This window comes from Linepithema humile, chromosome 1 (genome assembly GCF_040581485.1).
Source record: "Linepithema humile isolate Giens D197 chromosome 1, Lhum_UNIL_v1.0, whole genome shotgun sequence".
NCBI lineage: Eukaryota > Metazoa > Arthropoda > Insecta > Hymenoptera > Formicidae > Linepithema > Linepithema humile.
In genome coordinates this window covers 18,581,594-18,604,161 of record NC_090128.1, presented here as the reverse complement: position 1 = coordinate 18,604,161, position 22,568 = coordinate 18,581,594, and the positions used below count along the sequence as shown (strand labels likewise).

The 22,568-nt window shown below is 34.3% G+C and overlaps 3 protein-coding genes and 1 long non-coding RNA gene across 9 annotated transcripts; 2 read left to right on the top strand and 2 right to left on the bottom strand.

Annotated features, from left to right (window-relative positions):
• The first annotated feature begins 121 nt into the window (after positions 1-121).
• On the top strand, positions 122-1,789 carry LOC136998872 (uncharacterized). The gene is made up of 4 exons (XR_010889397.1): positions 122-281; positions 730-1,086; positions 1,174-1,288; positions 1,369-1,789. It is a non-coding gene; the product is annotated as an uncharacterized lncRNA (long non-coding RNA).
• On the bottom strand, positions 1,776-3,638 carry LOC136998812 (uncharacterized). Of its 4 annotated transcripts, none has more exons than XM_067352034.1 (3): positions 3,406-3,638; positions 2,797-3,321; positions 1,776-2,717 (listed from the first exon to the last, which is right to left on the bottom strand). In XM_067352034.1, exons 2-3 carry the CDS (start codon positions 3,271-3,273, stop codon positions 1,911-1,913), a joined length of 1,284 nt encoding a protein of 427 aa, XP_067208135.1. In that variant the 5' UTR covers positions 3,274-3,321; positions 3,406-3,638; the 3' UTR covers positions 1,776-1,910. The 4 variants fall into 4 exon arrangements, with proteins under 4 accessions (XP_067208135.1, XP_067208141.1, XP_067208147.1 ...); XM_067352040.1 differs by having other exon boundaries at positions 3,471-3,638; XM_067352046.1 differs by lacking the exon at positions 3,406-3,638 and having other exon boundaries at positions 2,797-3,043; positions 3,111-3,252.
• A 1,181-nt stretch (positions 3,639-4,819) lies between these two features.
• On the bottom strand, positions 4,820-6,636 carry LOC105669464 (vesicle transport protein SFT2B). 2 transcript variants are annotated; one of them, XM_012362445.2, is made up of 5 exons: positions 6,264-6,636; positions 6,123-6,140; positions 5,793-5,962; positions 5,505-5,622; positions 4,820-5,430 (listed from the first exon to the last, which is right to left on the bottom strand). In XM_012362445.2, the coding sequence occupies exons 1-5, from the start codon at positions 6,330-6,332 to the stop codon at positions 5,302-5,304; spliced, it is 504 nt and encodes a 167-aa protein (XP_012217868.1). In that variant the 5' UTR covers positions 6,333-6,636; the 3' UTR covers positions 4,820-5,301. The 2 variants fall into 2 exon arrangements, with proteins under 2 accessions (XP_012217868.1, XP_012217869.1); XM_012362446.2 differs by lacking the exon at positions 6,123-6,140 and having other exon boundaries at positions 6,264-6,634.
• A 2,745-nt stretch (positions 6,637-9,381) lies between these two features.
• On the top strand, positions 9,382-21,899 carry LOC105669463 (cryptochrome-1-like). 2 transcript variants are annotated; one of them, XM_012362442.2, is made up of 11 exons: positions 9,382-10,007; positions 15,425-15,658; positions 16,611-16,862; positions 17,115-17,299; positions 17,895-18,124; positions 18,502-18,669; positions 18,791-18,931; positions 19,320-19,471; positions 20,181-20,383; positions 20,463-20,489; positions 21,416-21,899. In XM_012362442.2, exons 2-11 carry the CDS (start codon positions 15,441-15,443, stop codon positions 21,523-21,525), a joined length of 1,686 nt encoding a protein of 561 aa, XP_012217865.1. In that variant the 5' UTR covers positions 9,382-10,007; positions 15,425-15,440; the 3' UTR covers positions 21,526-21,899. The 2 variants fall into 2 exon arrangements, with proteins under 2 accessions (XP_012217865.1, XP_012217866.1); XM_012362443.2 differs by lacking the exon at positions 9,382-10,007 and adding an exon at positions 12,334-12,489.
• Positions 21,900-22,568: the final 669 nt, after the last annotated feature.

The window sequence follows — 22,568 nt, the reverse complement described above, 5'->3', positions numbered from 1 at the left end:
GGAAGGGAGACGCCGTCTCTCTTCCATTGGTCGACCGGGTCGAGCTCACACGGATAGGGTGACGTCATCGGTTCTCGGTTGTATTAAGGTCTGTGTCCACGATCCGAGAACTCGGTCCGAATTCTAGTTTCGAGAAAAAGTTACTAGAACTCGGACCGTGGAAACAGTCAACTTGGATGAAAATCTCGAATATAAAAGTCGTACGAAAAAATGCATCGCGTCCCATTTTTTGGTGACAGTTACTAACTTTATGCATATAGAAAATATTTATTTTAGTAAAAGTAAGTAACAAATAATATAAATGTCTATTACTAAATAATAATATAATTAAAAATTATAAAATTCTGTCAATATGGAATAATAAATTGAATTTATTATATATTTTACTTTGTATGAAGATGCATCAGTAAAGAATATTTATTATAAATTGAATTTTAAAATAATGAAAAAAAGAAATTTTTAATCTTTGACATAATGTATTGCAATTTACATGTATTCAATAATCATATCCTAGCAAACACAAACAATAAAAGTATTACAAATAAATAATACTATAACTACTTTAGTTAATAATTTCTCCCTCAATAACATAACTAATATAACATTTTGTACATTACAGTTACATTGTTGGGTGGGAAATTATAACAATTATATATATATATTATTGTTTTTACTTTGTGTTTTCTTAAAATTAGACATTTGAAAGAATAATCATGTTTTTGTTTATAGGTAACAATGGATAACAGAGAGAACGTCAAAACATTAATAATGTTATACGAGCAACATCCTTGTCTGTATGTTACCAAGTCTGCTGAATATCATAATCGAAATAAACGTGATCAAGCACTGCGAACAATATGTCGCAATTACGAAGAAATAACAAAACTGCCAATAACAGTTGATGCAGTAAAGAAAAAAATTAATAATTTGCGATCTCAGTACTTAGAGCAAATTAATAAAATTCGTCAGTCAAAAGTGAGCGGGGCTTCGGCTGATGAAGTGTACAAACCCACCTGGTGGTTATTTGACGATATGTCATTTCTGAGTGTTCATATAGCAGCTAGATCAGGAGAATCTTCACTGATAGTAATTACAAAAAATATTATATTGTCATTTGAAGAATTATTATATTAAATTACAATTTTTAAAATCTTATGTATAATTAATTCACAGCATAAAAGTCAACCCAATATATCAGACAGTACAAACGTGCTGGATATAATTAATGATTCATCAGTGGAAGATTTACAATATGTAGATATGTGTGATCTTGTCAAAAACAATAATGGTAATATAAGTTACATTAATTTTTTTTTAGAAATAAATAACATTTGTAATTACTTTAAAAATTTATTTTTTTATTTATAGCTATTACAGCCGACTGCAAAAATCGACGCTCACCTACTTCCTCGATAATATCCACTTTAAGTAGTGCATCATCAAGTGGTACACAACGTAAGAAAAAAAAGAGAGAAGCTTCGCCAGAAACATCAAGTGCGAGAACAGATTTTTGGAAGACTGCATCTCAAGCATTAATAAATATATCTAATGATGATGATGACAATGTTCAGGATGGAATGCGTCACTGGACCTTATATTTGGAAAGTGAATTACGTAAGAAAGACAGAAATAAATATAATATAATATAATATATTAAAGAATATTATATTAAAATATATAAAGCGTTACCGCGTGGGCACAGGAATCAATATATTATAACTACATGTTCTGTTAAATTAAATAAAAATGTTTTAATTATATTTGAAATATATATATTTAATACAGTAAATTAGCAGAATTTATTTACAATGTATACAAAATTATCTTACATTTATATCTAAATAATTAATTCATATACACTTTACGTAAATACACGCGCGTATGTGTGTATATATAAATTCTTAAACGAACTAAATCATATGCTCTTGCCATTCAACTGCTCCAACAGTATTAAAATATTGTTTAAATTCATCACGAATATGAATGGCATTTCTATTAGGTCTTATATTGATAATGTTCAAATTGCGCAGTTGTGCATTATCATTTCTCCATCCACCAGATGTTATTACATAATTTTGTACATTTTCAGTATCTGTTGCTCCATATAAATATGCATCATTTTTGCTACTGATATAATTATGCAATGCACAACATGCGAGAGTAACAATTTGAACTGTATTAACTGGTAAATACATAGTTGACAAAAGAACACAAAACCTATTTGCTAATATTCCAAAACTGTTTTCAACAACTCGCCTTCCTCTACTCAGTCTATAATTAAATATTTGCTCATCATGTGTCAAATTTCGTGATGAGTATGGCTTTAATATATGTTTTTGTAGAGGAAAAGCATTATCAGCTAATAAAATATATGGCATACATTCACCCATGCCAGGCAAAGGCGCATCATCTGGTATATTAAGTACATTTTGTGGATCATTTAATAGTTTTGCGAAATCACTGTCACGATAAACTCCTCCATCACTTACTCTGCCATTAACGCCAACATTGACATATATGAATTGATAAAAAGCGTTAACTATTGCTAATAAAACAATGCTGTTGGTACCCTTATAGTTATAATACAATGATCCGTCTGTAAGTGGAACTTTGAATTCTATATGTCGCCCATCCATAGAGCCAATACAATTTGGAACATTCCAAAGTTGAAAATAATTATTTGCAATTTCTGTCCACTCTTCAATTGTACTTGGTGTCTGTAAAAATTAAGCATTAAATATTTATTCTCGTCATTAATTTTAAAAGTTTATATCAATTATGTTACTAATATTTTACCTTTAAATAATCCTTTCGAAGAACTTCATAAATTACACGGCTTGTTTCAGGAATGATACGAGAAATTTTACACGTTGGTATTCTCATAGAATATTCTAAACTTCTATAAGCTTCACCGGTGGCTACAAATCGTAGAGTGAGTGATAACCGATCTCTTGGTGAGATACATTCTCTCATGTTCGTATTTTGACGTTGTATAAATGGTGTCACCATTTCAACAAGCCGATCAAATAAATCCGTTCGCATTCTGAAGAATCTTTGGAAATAATCACTGTTTTCAAATCTCAGTTCTTCGTGCGCTAAATGAATTGTACCTCTTAAATCTTGACTTCTTCGAAGTATCCACTTGCGTGTCCAAATCGATCGACGACGTTGTTGCTGTTTGACTTCTTTTTGTTCTAGTTCCTCTTGCTCAACGGCTTCGGTTAATAATGCAATAGTTATTAATTTTTTTAGTTTCCGTTTTTTATTGCTCATTTTTAAAAAAATATTTAAATCAATTGGATGGCACCAAGACTCAAAAACCTAAACAATTTAAAATACTTAATTAATTATATATTATGCCAGTACAATTAGAAATAAAAACTTAATAATAAAATAAAAATTTACGGTTATAATTCAACATTTATATTCTTCCAAAAATATTTATAAGTTATGATCATATAATTTATAACCTGTTTTTTTAATTGTACACAAAAAAATGTTGGTACTCAATTAAAATTACGAGTCTAAGGGCGGTATTCATAGTCCTTCCTTATATTTAAAATCGTCTTAAGCACGGACTTATATTCGCTCTCTTCGTCACACATACATTGTGTCTGACGAAGAGAGCGAATATAAGTTCGTGCTTAAGACGATCTTGAATATAAGAACGGACTATGAATACCGCCCTTAGGGCGGTATTCATAGTCCGTTCTTATATTCAAAATCGTCTTAAGCACGGACTTATATTCGCTCTCTTCGTCACACATATAGCGTTTTCGATTATACAGGATTTGAACGACCCAGGGTTGATCAATCACTATTTTACTATAAATGCAAGTCTTTCATTGGTGGAGAGGTTGCAATGACGTCATTAACCAACCCTGGGTCGTTCAAATCCTGTATAATCGAAAACGCTAATAGATTGTGTCTGACGAAGAGAGCGAATATAAGTTCGTGCTTAATAGCGTTTTCGATTATACAGGATTTGAACGACCCAGGGTTGATCAATCACTATTTTACTATAAATGCAAGTCTTTCATTGGTGGAGAGGTTGCAATGACGTCATTAACCAACTCTGGGTCGTTCAAATCCTGTATAATCGAAAACGCTATAAGACGATCTTGAATATAAGAACGGACTATGGGCGGTATTCATAGTCCGTTCTTATATTTAAAATCGTCTTAAGCACGGACTTATATTCGCTCTCTTCGTCACACATAGATTGTGTCTGACGAAGAGAGCGAATATAAGTTCGTTCTTAAGACGATCTTGAATATAAGAACGGACTATGAATACCGCCCTATGAATACCGGCCTATCTTTATGTAGTCGATTATAACACCATCTGCAGTCAATAGAGGACAAACATCTGGTGATAAAAGTTCTATCCGAGAAACCGGACCGAGTTCTCGGATCGTGGACACAGGCCTTTAGTGTGATGCCGCCGCTCGTTTCTGGCAGCATTGGTTGCTAGTACCAAGGGTGAAAAAAAAAATCATGTTGTCCTTTATATTCGTCCAATCAAAATCGTTAGAAAATATTTCATGCGTCTACAAGTTTGTCGGACATGTTGGTTGACTATTGGATAGTAACTTTCCTGGACGTCTGGAGTCCATAAAATTTTTTTTTTGGAACAGCCAATTAGCATGTTCAAAAGATTAAAATGAACTTCTTAATCTAATTGGTCAAGAATGTTTCACATTATATTAAATTTTCATGAAATTTGATGATGTATATCTATTTTAGTTGATTATGTGTGTGATAATTAGTCATAAGGAAATTAACAATAGGAGGTTAATTGATAATAATGAGAAAACAAATTATATGCTTCAAAATAGAATCGTTTATTACAGTGAGTTTGTAAAAAGATAATTAACAACGTAATGTAATAATTACATATTTGAGTATTAATAGAGTACAATCCTGCAGTATCAATATATTAAATAATAAACGCTAACGAATGTATGTAACAATATAATATTTGTGTCCTTATAAATTGACTCAGTTCTGATGAATACTTATATAACATACATTGATGAAAATCAATGTATTAAAAGCATCACATGGAATCGATATATTGTGACATACAATAAATGCTTCATAATAATTGTATTGTCTGTTACATTATAACTAACTTATTCATTTTGTTTGAATGTCCCGAATATTATCTTCTAAAAACATGAGTAGAGTATAATATATGTTGGGCATTATAAAATGTTTCAGATATTAAAGGACACTAAAATATTTAAAGAATACACTCATAACAAATGTGATGACCGAAAGAGAAGTATGATTACTTCTCTCACGTGATACAGGCTTCCACTGTCTTTTTAACAGCGTCGCGAGCATACGGTATATATGACAATGAATACCATGTCATAGCTAGCGATTGAATAATTATAAACAGAAGGGCTAAACCAGGATTGTGTAACTAAAAAACAAACAAATCATAAACACTCTCACAGGTATATTAATAAAAGAAAAAAAAAAACAGTAAATACTTACGTGTAAAGCTGCAAATAATGTCAAAGCAATCGAGACAAGTACTAATATAGTTGCAATTATTCTTGTTGACGCAAACATCTTTTTAATTTGATTGATTGGACCCATCAAGAAACATGTACTGAAACATATATAAAAATTAGCATGTACATTGATGATATTTACATCATCAGATTACATAATTTACATAGTGCTGTTGTTGAAATATTAAGATTGATGAATATCATATCTTATGTATCATCAGACTTCTAGCAATTTAAAAAGTGTACAAATCAGTATACTGTCTTTTACCTGGCTAAAGAGATGATATTGCCTAGAGTATAAAACACAGCAAATACAGCAAGGCCTTTTTGTAAGAACAGTGCAAATGATCCGAGAAATGAACACAAAATGCCTACGATGAAACAAATCGCAAAACCTTTTATCCTAGTAGACCAACTTAATGTCGTTTGGTCCATGACCTATATCAAACATAATCCATATCAATTTTCTATAATCTTCTATGAAGCAAAGGAAATAATGACGATTGTAGATAATATTTTATAGACATTACAAATATATAAAGTACAAGTAATACTAAATCTAACAATACAAGAAAGGAAGGCTATTTTAATCATTTACCGTGAAATCCACATCAGCCTTCCATCGACGACCGCGCGTAAGCATTTAAAGTAATAATTTTAGTTTACGAATAAAACAATTTTTTTTATAGACAAATATTTTAACTAACAATACAACAATCTACCTATTAAACGTAATTACCTGCGTAATAATACCGCTCTCTTCATCGCATCGTTCATTGCCATTCAGAGCTCTTCTTAATTTATCCATTTTTAACTTAGAAATAGAAATAAATATGTTTCTCAGAAAGATAATATCAGATTTATCAGTTTACTCAGTGTACCAGGTTAATCTCAACAAAGCATTTCTGTCTCCTCTATTAACGTTTAGGCTTTAATGGACTTTAAATTACGTTTACAATTTAAATGTTTGGTTTAATTAAAAAAATATTTCCACATTAAATTACGTTTTAGTTAGAAACACATCTGCTGTCAAGTTTATTTACACGTCTTTCATATGCTTTTATCACATTCGAGAAAAGCAGAATCATAAAAGATATAGGGTGTTTACGATAATTCAAGTTCGAGTTAGTTTCACTAGGACCGACAATGAGATATACATAACCATCTAGAACCTTTATGATTCATGACAACTCAACGCTGTCTTGTATTGCTTGAGTTAAATTCATTGAATTTGTTGAGTTTAATAAATATAATTATATACATATATATATAATTATATCTATTAAAGAGGTATACCAACATACATACCAACATTATTTGTTTCTTTCATAGACTGATTTGCAGTTAACATTTTTTTATTACAATAAAATTTGCTCTATAAACTCAACAAATTCAATTAATTTAACTCAAGCAATACAAGACAGCGTTGAGTTGTCATAAATCATAAAGATTCTAGATGGTTATGTCTATCTCATTTTTCGGTCCTAGTAAAACTAATAGCGTTTTCGAATAAACGGGGTTTGAACGATCTAGGGTTGATCAATCACTATTTTACTATAAATGCAAGTCTTTCATTGGTGGAGAGGTTGCAATGACGTCATTAATCAATCTTGGGTCGTTCAAATCCTGTATAATCGAAAACGCTATTAGCGTTTTCGATTATACAGGATTTGAACGACCCAGGGTTGATCAATCACTATTTTACTATAAATGCAAGTCTTTCATTGGTGGAGAGGTTGCAATGACGTCATTAACCAACCCTGGGTCGTTCAAATCCTGTATAATCGAAAACGCTATATAACTCGAACTTGAATTATCGTAAACACCCATAGATAACAGAGGATGGATTCTGGTGTAAATCCGTCATATGTGCAGTAGTGCAAATAGCGAATAAAAAAAATTCTCTAGACAAGCTTGCCCTAGTATCTTCCAGTGGTTACGAAAAAGAGCGACAACATTACAGGTTTTTCAACAAAAACTTCTAAACTGATTGGATTCTAGTTTTTTTTTTCTAGCTTGCTTTGGAAAGAGCCAAGTTTGGGAAAGTCGAAAATCGTCATGTGATAAACATGCATAATGTGTTCTAGTTGCAATAGTTTTTGAGTTATAAACGATCAACAATGGTACCGCTTACAGTTTGCGAGCTCAGCTCACGCATGCGTTTCAATCTGTCATCTATTATTGATTTTCCCAGCTCAGATGATATTTATTTTGTATGATTGATTATTTACTACATTTAAGAAGAACAATCTAATATTTATTTGAAGAATAAAATTTCTTTTTTTATCAGAAGAATATTTAATTTATTAATGTAAATATTTTTTAAAATTTTTTATATAAAAAAAACATCGAAGTTTTAATAGAACAAAAATGTAATTCTAATAAATCATAAAAACAAGATAAAATTATTGTTGAAAATATAGAAACTTTATTTTATTTTTTTAACTTTTAAAATCACACAATTTGGTTTTATCAAAATTTGTAACAACTTGTCATTATCAGTTGATTATTGTACTATATGTAATATACATTACAAATTAAAAGAAAGAATTAATTGAGCAGCAAAAATAAATATCACTTGAGCTGGAAAAATCAATAACAGATGACAGATGAATGCGCATGTGCGGATCTAAGCGCGGAAACTACCATATCATTAATTAACTTTTGATCGCTTATAACTCGAAAATTGTTTTACATTAAAATTTTTGACTTTAATGAGGTTTTAAAAAACGCTATTAAACGATTATGGAATACTATGCAGATACCGATATCATCGAAAAGCTAGATTGTAGTAAATAATCATATAGAGTGATAAGAGAGATATTTTCTATGTTTGACAAGATTCGCTTGTGATATCGCAACTGTCTATTGTCAATTTTAAGTTGTATTATCATATTGTAATCAAATTGTTACAAATTAAGTGTTATGTTGAGAGATTTATAGGTACATACATACTTTGCAACTCTATACGACACATTTCGCGCATTTTTGCGAGAGATTAGATGAGCGCAAAGTTAATTATAGAGAATTATAAAGTTCTGCATGGAGTTCCGCTTCCACTAGATACAATTTTTTACCCATTATATAAGCTAAAAGTGTTTACAAATTAAAGCTAGATGTTGAAACAAAATGCAATTAAATAAATAAAAATAAATTGATTAAAAATATTTCAAGTGTGTCACATTTCATTCATTACATTAATCTATTTTAATATAATAAAATTATTATTATAAAATCAAAATTGCTGTTTATTTTGATTAATTAGAACAACTCTTCTATATTTTTGTTTACAATTTTTTAATTTAAATATTACTAAGAAAGTTGAGATTTAGAATACTACCAAAATACGGTATTGGATTATTTTTAGGAGTCATATTTTTTATTACTTTTTTTAAAGCTGTTTCAATCAACTGTGCATTTGTTTAGCGCAACATGACTTTATTTTGAAAAACAATCCTTGAGAATATGATAACACTAATTTATTTTAATGTAAAATGTAAAATATACCATTAACCATTCAGTTTTTTAATAATTTTATCGTAGTAATTTTCTAATAGCGTCTTCGATTATACGGATTTTGATCCACCCAAGATTGATTGATGACGTCATTGCATCGTCTCCATCAATAAGGGACATAAATTCATGGTAAAAATAGTGATTGATCAACCTTGGGTCGATCAAAATCCGTATAATCGAAAACGCTATAAGTAAACCGACGGAGAAAAGCGCTCGCTCGCTAGCGGGAGTGAGAGGTGCATTCTCGACGGCCACGGTATCTGCAACGTGACAGCGGCAACACGTGACTCGCGTGGCCAATTGGATAGGCCGCGAATCGGTAGTCACGTTGCACTCGGCGTGGATCTGTTGCCTCTGTACGTCTCTCCGCGCTGTCCGTTCGTTCGTCAGTTTCTTGCGAACTAGTGCGCTCGCATATGCAATTGACTGCTACCATAGTGCAGTGCAGTGTATTTTTTTTGTCGGGCAACTTCTCTCACCTGTTTTTCTTGCAATTGCGTAAAATAAAAAAGAAATAGATTGCGGATTTAGCGAACGATCGTCGCGTCTGTAAAGCGTGTCGGCAATTGCGTCCGCGAGTGTGAAAGCGGATATTTTGAATATTCGCGATCGTTCTGCCATTTGCGCGAACGATTCGCGCGTTACTTGATTCTCGAGCATCGCCAAGTGGACTCTTCTCGTTCTAGTTCTTGATTTAATTACTCGATAGATTTTTAATATCTCTCGAAGGATTAACGACTGCCCGAGTGACAGAACGATCGGCGCGAAGGAACGCGGTGCATCGTGGCAATTGCAACTGCGACGATGCGCGTCGCTGATGCGGCGCGCACTCTACGGCGAGCTTGCTGCTTGCGCTTTGCCGGCTGAGAACTTTTTCGCAGCTACTCGAACAGCACGCAAATTGTTGCAGTGAATTGCAGTTGGTCCCTTCCTAATACAGCACGCTTTCACCAGCCGTTTTTAACGGGTAAGAGAGAAAGTGGTGCACGCAATGCAACATAGCGCACTTGCGATCCGCTGGAATAGCGGCGGATCGAGATATGCATCTTGAGGTGCATCAAAATGAGATATAATTTAAGCGGCTTTCTAAATATATATATGCATAATTAAAATGTGATTAGGGAATGTCATGAGTAGAGATTCATACAAACTTTGTTTTAAATTATTTACCGAATGCACTGTGCAACTTGATAATTTTTATGTGTACGTATTACTTTTTTTATAACTGTTTCGATCAACTGTGCATTTGTTTAGCGGAACATGACTTTATTTTGAAAAATAATCCTTGAGAATATGGTAATACTAATTTATTCTAATGTAAAATGTAAAATATATCATTAACCATTTAGTTTTTGATAACTTTATCGTAATAATTTTCTCTAAGTAAAGCGACGGAGTAATCTTTTCGCACTTTAATTAATTTTTAAAGTAATGTTCAATTATCTGATTTGTTTACTCGATGAGTGGATATTTTCGAACAAAATGGTTTTTTCCAACTTAATCGTGATTTTTTATTATTAATAAAATATAAAAAGGTTGTCGAAATGTCACTCGCACAGTTGTTACGTCGACAATATTTTGTTACGAAACAAGATATATCGGTGGTAAATATGCATTTAATTTCTGTCACATTGTTGCGGGTAAACAAGCTGATTCATCAAAATATATTTAGTAATAGAGATACAATCGAGATTCTCTCAGAATTGCTCGCTTGTCGAATGAGCGAGCCGATAATTCGGTAATATCTTTCGTAAATATCTTTCTCACGATGTCGATTTATGCACTGAATTCTTAAACGTGATCTATGATATCTATTCTATAAAAGCGAACGATAGTTTATGAGCGCGTGACGAATCGCCGATTTGCAACGTATGCAAATTGAAAATTGATTTTAATGCTGAAATAAAATATCAAATAATCGGCAATGACACAGAAAATAAAATGACAGTTACAAGAGAAAATGAAACAACGTGGCATTAAAATAAATAAATTTGAAAGGATTGTAAAGTTTGTTTTCGCAAAAAATTATTTATCGGACAATGATACGGGTGATGCAACAGGTAGTTGGTTAAATTTATGTAACAAATAGTAAAAAAATTCTGCTTATTTTAATCATGTTAATCGTTAGTTTTCTCGGCAGATTTCTTTTTACTAAATATTCAAGAGTAATAATAAGTCATCTAATGTGAATCCATACATACTCATATTCAGGTGAGGCTTACGCAGGATATTAATCACTATTGCCATAATTAGTCGTAATCCGTGATGATGGTCTTATGCAATATACACCGATATACTCTGTTATTTTTTTAGAATTTCTATGTAGAAGCAAGATGACATATATTTAAATAATCGATTACTTATTACTTATTCAATTTAATATTTATACATTGCGACTGTTTCTGTCGCATTCAATTTTACGATGTAAAAGTAAGGAATAAGAAATGAGAGAAATAAAGGAAGCGGAAGATTTACTTTCTTCGAGAAAATGTCATCTTAAAACACACATGGTCGGTTAACCGAGGTTTTGTGTCATTGCTGTATCAGTATTTCCTCATCATTAACTATTTTATTCAGATAAGGCAATTTTAAATAGCTGAGGTCAGCATAAAGCAAATATTGGAAAATTCAAAGTTGACAAAATCGGCAGGATTTAATTGGTATTTAAAATTGTTCAATAAACTTCAAATATATTTTTTATTTTAATATCTTAATAGTATTGTTAAAAATAAAATCAATATCATAGTTTGCGTTTTGTGCATGTGTACATTATGACATTTAGCGTAAATCAAAATATGAAATTTAGAAGACTATCAATTTTTCTATATTTTTTCTCTCATGTTCAGAATTCGGACATATATGTTGCGTCTCGCGCAGATAAAATAAATACATTTCTTCAGCCGTTGCAGCTGTATGTCTGTATTTTACCGGACGTCTTGAATTTCTACCCGGAATTCTCTGCTTTGGTTAGCAGAAAAGCTGTGTGCGCCGTCGACATTATCGCGAATGTCGAGATTTGCCCCTCTTACATCATAATCCAAGCCGAGGAAAGAATGATTACAGCACGCGCATTTGCGTCGCAACGACGCAGTTTTCATTCTTTGTTTATAAAAGTCGCGCTTGTATTCATAGTATTGACTCACATAATTAACTCTTTTAAATCCACGAGAGACCGCTCCAAAGTGTCTTCCTATCGTCTTCTTCGTTCCACTCTCCGAGCTTCGCATCTGCTGGCTCCGTCAGTCTGTCTTCAGCGCGATAAGTGACGCCGGGGATCACAATGGTACAAGCGCTATTGCGAAGCTGCGCGTTTATCGCTGAAGTAGATTCTCGCGATAGTCATCGAGGATATTTTAGAAAGAGATAGAGCTTCCTGCGTCCGTCTCGGTCTCGATCCTTGATCCACGGTGTTGGCGATACACACACGCGACAATGGCACAAGTGCAGCGGTAAAGTTCGTTTTTTTTTCCACTGCAAATATTGAGAGTGATGCTTTTTTTAAAGATGGTATAACAATTGAATTCATTTTAATGACATCTGTGAGAAAGGAGGCACTGGGCCTCCAGCTGGAGAGTCGAAATTAAACCTGCAACGCGATTTGTGAAATGAGCTTCTCCGCTCTGGTTCCGTTCGTGTTTCGGGATTAAACTTTCTATCTTATGTGACTTCTCTAACGTAAATAGTTTCCACGGAAAGCTGCTTTGATACCACATAAATAGGCAGCATCATTTGCAAACACGTTCGAAGCGCGGCACGTATCGATTTTAGCGTTCGGCGTGCTCTTTTTTGAGGAATTTCTCGGAAAATGTTATTCGGAGTAAATGGGATAATTACAATACGTTACATCGACGTGCACGTTAACGCAGATGTACATGTAATTAGCGCCTTTACGGTCACTCTATGTAAGTGTTTTCGTAAATTCTTACAAATCGCGCCTTGATCCCGGCGACGCGTAAACAACGTAGACTGGAACGTAGCTCTCGTACGTCCGAAAACCAATCTTCCGTGCTGTTTTGCTGCAGGAAAACGATAACACACGGAATTCACATTGATGCAACAATGTGCGTGATCAGCGTTTAGGTCCATTTGTCTCCGCTTTCTTCTACGAAGAAATTTCAAGGGCTTAATAACATTCTTTTGCCCGGGCGGTTCTTGCTCCGAAATAAGAAATTGTTGAATCTTTATCCACCCGACAATATTATGAGAGAAAAATATCAAAATACTCGTATCATTGAGTACATCATTATTTTTCCAACGACGAGAGCTTGCCGCTGGGTTTTAATTTTCAACACATCGTGCTTGCTGAGAACATGACTGTGCTTTTACCGTGGCCCGTTAGTTACAGTGCTTGTACAACCGGGTAAAACATGCCTGTGGAGTAAAATTAATGCACACGTAATTATATTGTGTTCCCCCTTCCGCAGTTGCCAGGGAAATTAACTACGACCACCGTATTGCAGAGAGGGCGAACTGCTTCCGATCTCGCGGGATACGCGGGGGAGGAGAAACGCGACGAGCGCGGCAGCCTGTACAAATAAAGTTACAATTGTGACACTTTATGTTTCTACGGAGAATGGACGAATTTTGAAATCCGTCGGAAGAAATTGATTTCCGCCAAACTGCCCGTCGTAAAGTCACAATTCTTCGGACCTCAGTTTGCGCGCCATCTCTTTGCTGATCACCAGTCTTCTGGTATTTTGAGAAATAGAACCTTTTTCGATATGAGGTTCTTTAGAGGTCCGAAATATGTTTGACGTTTAAATCAATGATTATCTGATAAATTCCTGTATCTTCTGTATCTTTCCGTACTCTGGTTGAAATTTTTCAAGTCAGGACTTGCGAAAAAGAAACTCTTATTCCGTGGAAACTTGCCAAATCTTCAAGTTTTTATGCAGCCTTATACATCGAGCGCGATATGTCTTAAATATTGATTCAAGAATAATGTACACGTGCACTTACATACAATGAATACGTTAATTTTACTTACAACAGAGTTCACGACATCGTATAAGTTCTCGTGCATTAATAAAAACATGTTGAACTAGTTTCTTTATTTTACGTTTTATGTTGCCATATGAGTAAAATTTAATATTAAAAGAATTTGTTAAAAAATAAGTTATAAAAATCTCTGAATAATACAACTAAAACTGAGATTATTACGAAAATAGAGTTTTATGCATTTCTTATTATCTTGAGAAATATATAATTATCACCGATCAATCGAAAAGATGACTCTTATCTTTATCTTAAAGGAGAAGAAATTCCTTATTATTCAAAAATAAAGATTGCAAAAAATCCTTTAAAGAAATCATTTAAAATTGTATATTTATATATTGATTCTATAAATAGATTAACGGAGAAAATATATAATTCTTCGATAGAGATCGAGAATAGATCGTCTTTGAAACGCTAATAATAGTTCTTGTCTCCGCGGATGTTGAAGCATTAAATTGGATTATTGAATAAAGATATGGTTCCTTTGAGAGGATATTCTGAAACGGAAAAATCCGGCGATATTTGTGAAAATCATATTTTTCGCGTAATGCAATATTCGCCGAAAATCGAAGTGGAAATTTTCTGAAGATTACTACATCACATTTTGTTTCTCAGGCTAAGCAGCGAAACAAAAGATAGTTAGGCGGATCTTTTAGCATACGTTTCAGACGGACGAGAGAGCGGCGGAAGGTACATTTGTAAGGGCTCTCACACGGGAATTGATCCGCGCCACGCTGTATTTTCTCGGGCTTCGAGAGTGCCGAGCTCTCCTTCCGACATTGATAGCAGAAAGAAATTTAAGATGTGCGCTTTTCGGCATTGATTTGCCGTGTAACCGAGAGGAAATGTACAGAAAGTCAAGTGAACTCGCCTCTTTAAGCTTAAAGCTTCCCAGGAGCGAGATACTTTTCGAAAGTTGTAAATATCAGAAATCAATGTGTGATAAAAATTCAAAAAATCTTCAGCAGATTGAGTTGAATTCAATCTGCTGAAGCCAATCAGCTAATAAAAATTTATTGCATTATAAATAATGTTAAATAATTATTTTAAAAGAGCTTTATGTCAAATTATTGAATATTGACACTTTGACGGCTGCATATTACGGGGAAAACTTCTTGCGCGTTATCTACATATAACGTTGTCCACGGATATTAAAAAAAAAAGTTGAATAATTATATTAACAATTTTATATCTCGCAAATCTACGGTAATATTTTTTTACAGCAACTCTATTTCTCTTTCTTTGCTTGCTTACGCTCGAGAGGATTTTCTCCGGAGCACTTAATAAATTACACTTTTTTCCCGCTCTCTGTTTTTCTTTCACTGCAAATGAAACAATAATTACTTCCATTTGCCGAGTCAATTAATTAGAAATATATATACATTGCAGAGTGTACTGAGAAAACATGACCGGAAGTAGTAACAATGAAATGGACCAGGAGGTGACAACGGGGGTTCGGAGCGACGGTGGGAAGCACACGGTTCACTGGTTCCGCAAGGGTCTCCGGCTGCACGATAATCCCTCACTTAGGGAAGGTCTCGCAGGAGCGTCCACTTTCCGATGCGTTTTCGTGTTGGATCCCTGGTTCGCCGGAAGTACCAATGTCGGCATCAATAAATGGAGGTGAATGTCCGCGGAATTATCCGCAAGCGAGATCCGCATCTGATATGTGTGTAATAATCTTTTGACGCATCAAACGCATCATCTTATCTTACCGCGTTATCTGTACAATAAAATTCCTTCGTACAAGACTTCGGGGGGAGGAAAAAAATCGAAATTGTCGAAGGGGAGAGCGAGTGGGAGATTTAAAGAGAGATCGACAGAAGGGTAGGAACGTGCGTTGATAAGAGTGTGTACGGAGAAGGTCAAAAGTGGTTGCGAGAGGGAAGGAAGTTGTTGAAGAGTAACTGAGAGGGGGATGGAAATGGTGGAAGGATTGGGCCGATAGCAGCCTTTGCTAGGCCGGTAACAGAGTGAGAGGGTAGCGTTCGAGAAACTGAGGAGAAGTGAGCGGGTAAGTCGGAGGTAACAGAGAAGACGCAAGATGCGAGGATCGAAGGTACAACAGGTGGTATGGATTGAAGAAAGGTGGAATGGATTAAGCAAGAAAGAATGCCGGAATATTTGAGGAAAGGGGGGAAAGTAGATAAATGGAGTGATAAGATTTAGGAACACGAAGAAAGGCACGGAATGGTGAGACTTAATTTGGAAAATGAGACGGGGGTTAGCAAATATTGAGAAGGGAGTAATTCGATAATATAAATTCCGAAACGAAAGCGAATCGAAGCGAGATAAATTTATTGTCCTTTGACAGTGCGCTGCGCGTGTCAGGCTGCCTTGGCAGTCGTGCTTGGCGCAAAGAAAGAAACTTAATTGTATGTTAGTTTCTTTGCTTGTTGATTTTATTATTTTTCATCGGCGGCTTTTGACTTTTTTTTTTTTTTTTTTGTATCACTGAATTGATTAAAGATATAATCAAAGACTTTGTGATAAGAATTAATCCACGTATGAATAATGCATACAATTTTCTCCTACATTTGATGAATTTATTCAACGCATTTTATTTGTCCAATAGATTCTTGCTGCAGTGTCTCGAAGATCTAGATTGCTCTCTGAGAAAATTGAATTCTCGATTGTTCGTAATCCGCGGTCAGCCGGCCGACGCGCTGCCCAAGTTGTTCAAGGAATGGGGCACGACGAATCTGACATTCGAAGAGGACCCGGAGCCGTTCGGTCGTGTGCGAGACCACAATATCTCGGCGCTCTGTAAGGAGCTCGGTATTTCGGTGGTCCAGAGGGTCTCGCACACTCTCTACAAGCTGGACGAGTGAGTCTGAAATACCTGGTCCACATCGCTCGATTTTTCGTTCTGAAGCGCGATCATATCTTGCTTGTAGGATCTAATTTCGAAATGTCGAATTACTCGACGTTAATAAATAGTGGAAATTTATTCAAAGTTCCAATTAAAATTGAATTGAAAGATTACAAGATACTTGCGATAAGAAATAAAATGTTGACATTTAAAAAAATAAATAATACTTTGCCGTTGTTATCTTTCAATCTCTTTTTGTTATTTCAGAATTATAGAAAGAAATAGTGGAAAATCGCCGCTGACCTACCATCAGTTTCAAAATGTTGTCGCCAGTATGGACCCACCGAAGCCACCTGTGTCCACAGTAACAGCCGCCTGCATTGGCAGCGCTTACACTCCCCTCAAAGATGATCACGACGATCATTACGGCGTTCCCACGCTCGATGAACTCGGTGCGAAAAGAATCGAATATTTCTAAATTTGTAATATTTCACAATTAATTTTATATTATCCGTTTGATGACAAATTCGACTATTGCGTTAATCTACAGCTCGCGGAATATTCTATTCGAAGCGCATTACGCAATAACGTTAATCAACGAAATAACGTTCTAATCGAGCGTCATCGCGCTGCGCAAATGAGAAATTTGGCCAGAGGTCATTGTTCCAACAATAGCGTGATGTATTTCCAATAGAATATTTTGCGTCACGTAGCGCCAAATTAACGTGATTACATTGCATTCGCCGTGGAAAATGTGTTCGCGGCAGATTAGCTGCTGCAACATTAATGCATTGTCCGCAAGGGAGCAATCATGTAAATTTATCTTGCTACAGCGTGTTCTAATACGATAATATTGAATTGAATTGAATCAAGTTCTACGGATTTGCTCCGTCTCGACGTTGAAGAGTGTTTACGAGGTCGGCACCCGCGCGATAAAATTGAAATCCGGAATTGGATTCTGTGATTTTTTCAACCTCGAATTACGAATGTAAAACGTTCGTTCGTTGAAAATTTTCTTCTGATTATTTGATTTCTTCCGGCTTGCAGGTTTCGACACGGAAGGTTTGCTGCCGCCGGTGTGGGTTGGCGGCGAGAGCGAAGCCCTGGCGCGGCTCGAACGTCATCTCGAAAGGAAGGCGTGGGTGGCGAGCTTTGGCAGGCCGAAAATGACTCCGCAATCTTTACTGCCGAGCCAGACCGGGCTTTCGCCTTATCTGCGATTCGGTTGTCTCAGCACACGGCTGTTTTATTACCAGCTCACCGATCTGTACAAGAAGGTGAGAATCGTATGCGCCGCGATATCGAGCGCGGGATATATTACGGAAATAATTTCCGAGTCGAAAGACGAATGTGCAGCCAAGCCGCTGTTGTTGGAGCTAGCGAATTTATCGTTCTTTGGACCTTTGTAATAAATTATTGCGATTCTGGCTTCGAGTCCTCTTCGGAATCGTTTAGATTCTTGTGTTTTCGCCGCTTGCGACCCTTCGCTACTTCGCGACTTTGAACGCTACAGATGATTACATTGTTTTATTTGTCTTTATATTCATACAATGAAGCGAATTATTAATTAAAATGTTTGAAGTAATACATCTAGAATAATTATGATTGATGAAGAATGATTGCTCCGGATAATTTTTCATAATTCTTTTCCCAGATAAAAAAAGCTATGCCACCGCTGTCGTTGCACGGACAGCTTCTGTGGCGCGAATTCTTCTACTGCGCCGCGACAAAGAACCCGAATTTCGATCGGATGCAGGGTAATCCGATTTGCGTGCAGATACCGTGGGACAAAAACGTGGAGGCGCTCGCCAAGTGGGCGAACGTAAGTGAACTTTTGCGCAAAAAGGCAAAAATTACAATCCGAGCGAAAAAAGCAAATCTGTCGAAATCGACGCAAAAGCTTCTTGCTTGACTTCGGTAACAAATCTATCTTTTTGCGCCAGGGCCAGACAGGATATCCATGGATCGATGCGATCATGACTCAATTGCGGGAAGAAGGTTGGATACATCATCTGGCTAGACACGCGGTGGCTTGCTTTTTAACCAGAGGAGATCTTTGGATCTCATGGGAAGAAGGAATGAAGGTGAACTGTCACTGGCGTACTTGGCCTTCCGGAACTGCTCTTTTATCTATTTGCTTTTATTTCGAAACTTCTTTCTCCAAGATTACTTCTCGTAGTAAAATATTTGTCTCAGAAGTGCACGAAGCGCTTCCCCCACATGTCTCGAGTTTGATGTGAAAAAAAAAAGGAATACATAAATAGATTAGAGTTGCTGGAGAATAAATTAATTAATCACTAAAACATGATCAATGCAAATAAGTCTATTTAACATTTTTTGCCAAAACTGAGTCAAAATTATTTGAAGCAATAGCTATTTATAATGATATGCAGAAATCTATAAAATGTTAATAAATTATAATAAATAATAGACATTCTGATATTTCAGTAGTTTTATTACTTTTTCTTCCAGGTATTTGACGAGCTTCTTTTAGACGCCGATTGGTCTGTCAATGCCGGGATGTGGATGTGGCTTTCGTGCAGTTCGTTCTTTCAACAATTTTTCCACTGTTACTGTCCTGTGCGATTCGGCAGAAAGGCGGATCCGAATGGCGATTATATCAAGTAAAAATGATTTTTTTTCTTTGAATTTAAAAGCGAACAAACAGACAGATTTAGAAAATTTCGATGGACGGTGTATATTAGCGTTTTTTTTTAAATAACATGTACGTCGCATTCACGGTGTTAATAAAACTGTGATTAATGTCCACGCAATGGCTGGAGAAATTTTAATCTTAATTGATCTTAATTTCTATCTCATGTTAATTCGAGCGAAGCAGAATTCACTGCGAGATAGATGGAATATTAAACAGCTTAGAGCTCTATTAAAACTTAATCGTGCAAAAACATTACCGTAGCAAATTGTTGGCGACGACATTCGATTACCGAGAATCGTTACGAAGTTTTTATAAAATAATCACATTATCTAGTGTTTGATAAAAGTGCGAGTAAGCGAATGACGTCAATCTTTCGCAATTAACATTATTATATATATTACATTGAGCAGTGATATTAAATTAATGCCTCCATATTAATGTTATGACGTTCTTCGCAATCTGTTTATTCATCTGTTTATTTAGTTTACTCAAACTGTTTATTTTAAAATAAGCCACTGTTTGTATTGATATCTACTTGTCTGCACGATCGTCCTTTTTTCCTTTCGCTTTAGCGCTGTCAATGTGCATTTCGTTAACTTCTTTCCAAAAATTTGTAAATAACATTCTGTCTGAATGATTAATATTGAAGGTAAAATTAATCTTACTGTCACGATCAGACGCTACCTGCCAGTGCTGAAGAATTTCCCGGCCAGATATATTCACGAGCCATGGAATGCGCCGCTCAACATACAGCACGCGGCCAAATGTATCATCGGCAAAGAGTACTCACTGCCGATGGTGAACCACAACAAGAATTCGCGCATTAATATCGAGCGGATGAAGCAGGTGTATCAGCAGCTGAATAAGTACCGCGGTAACGGTGAGTGAGAGATTGATCGTTTACAGTTCTGGCTTGAAATTCGTTTTCCGCCCGCTAAGGTCTTATTTCTTCTTTTTAGGAACCTCGTTCAAGGGAGAAAGCATTGGTGAATAAACTGACTTCAATTATCAATTAATAATTTAACCAACTAATCGCTAATAACTGTATAATTGTAACATATCTCGCGTATTAAATAACCGAATGGATGAAGAGTAGGTTCAATAATTTAATCCTTTATACGATGTTCTTTTTCTCTGTCACGACGTATAAATTCTTAAACAGAAAGCTGAAATATTTATCAAGCGAGATTGATGGAGCGCAAAACATATATAATTTATTGATCAAGTAATAGAATGTTTTCGGCTCTAGTTTGCATTCTTTTCAAGAATGAAAATCATGAACCGCATTTCAAAACCGCTGTTTTGCTATTTTATCTTTCTATGGACTTTGAATATTTTCTTCAGCTGACGTCCTTCTCGATTTACATGATATTTCATTGAAAAAAACTCGAACTAAAATCGAAACGTTCAGTCTTTTAATCAATAAATTATACAAGTTGTGCGCTTCATAATTACGCTTGATTTTTATTTATTTTTCTCATGTTTGTTTTGTAAAAATAACATTTACATTTATTTAAGTATTTATATGTAAATTTACGCATTTATATGATTTTATATTTTATTATGCATATTTCAAGAATTTAAAAAATATTATTTTTATAACAAATATTTATAAGGTATCTTTTGTATAAGATATTACCCAGCTGGCACGTGTTCGTTTCATATATGTTTCCTAAACGTATCCAATGTATTCATATATGTGTATGAATTTAGAAAACGTATGTGAAACGAACACACACATGTGCTACCTGGGTATGTTAACAATTTTTTTCAAGTATGCTTCTTATGCTTCTTATTCTCTTTGCAATTTATTCTGAAAAATTCTAAAAATATAATTTTCTGAAAATATAAAGTCAAATTTTCTGAAAATATAAAATCAGAAAACGAAAAACGTAATAATGCTTTGTCCAAGGTTTGCTGAAAGCATTACTGGCACTGCCGAAAAAGAATGACGAAGAAAAGCAAGATTCACCGAATCAGAAAAACGAACAGAAGATCAACTATCCCACGCAACAACAATAGCAACAACGGCAATAACGACAGTTAGTATAATCGTCGGCGCATTATGGTAATATTGACATTATTTTATTTCTAAATTTTTAATGAATAATCGAAATTTAAACTTTTTACTATAAATTTATAATTATTTATTCGGCGATATAGATACAAAATTAAAGCTTAGTTTTTTAGAAGCGTTCACAATTTTATAATTTTTTTAAAGATAAATAAAAATTTTTGAAAACAAAAAAAAAAAAAGAATTTTACAACAAATCAGAATTTGGCAATTGATACTTGATATTTAATTTGCGGCCTATTTTCGACTAGTTTTATATTTTTGAAACATTAATAATTATCTAAAAAAATATCAAGTTAGATATATAAATTTTTTAAGAATATTTTAATTCTTATTATTTCTGCCACCTCTTGTCGTTCCTATGATCCTGTTATCTATTCTCCTAATACCGATCGTTTTCGCCTATTTGTGGACAACAAATGGCCACAATTATCAGTTTTTTTATAACAAATATTCTCTTGCCGATTCCGGTAATCTTTCGCAATTTTTTAAAATTTTATTTTTCTAAAAAATTATTAATATTTAAAAAAAACATTAAGTGGAAGTGAGCTATGAATTAAATACTAAGTGACGAATTTTCGACTTTTGATAAGCATAATCTGTAATCACTGCCATATCTCTGAACTGACTTTGACAGTGTTGGAAACATGGAAAAAGTTTTTTAACGATTTATACATACTTTTTAAACCCTCTTGAAAATTAATAATGTTTAAGCAATTATAAAAGTCCATCAAAAGTAAATCGCTAATTAATAAACAAAAATTGAGTTTCCAAGTTTCAATAGGTCGACTCTATAATTTGTTCTGCACATGTAGGTCAATTTTAACGATGTTAAAGGACTGAAAAAAAAATTCTAAAACAATTTACTTGCTTTATTTGAGGTTTATAGAAGATTATTATTATTTTAAAAATAAAAGTAAGCAAGCTAATTTCGCGAGTATCGATCGAACTTCAATAAATTGATTGTATAATTTTTTTTACGTACATCTGT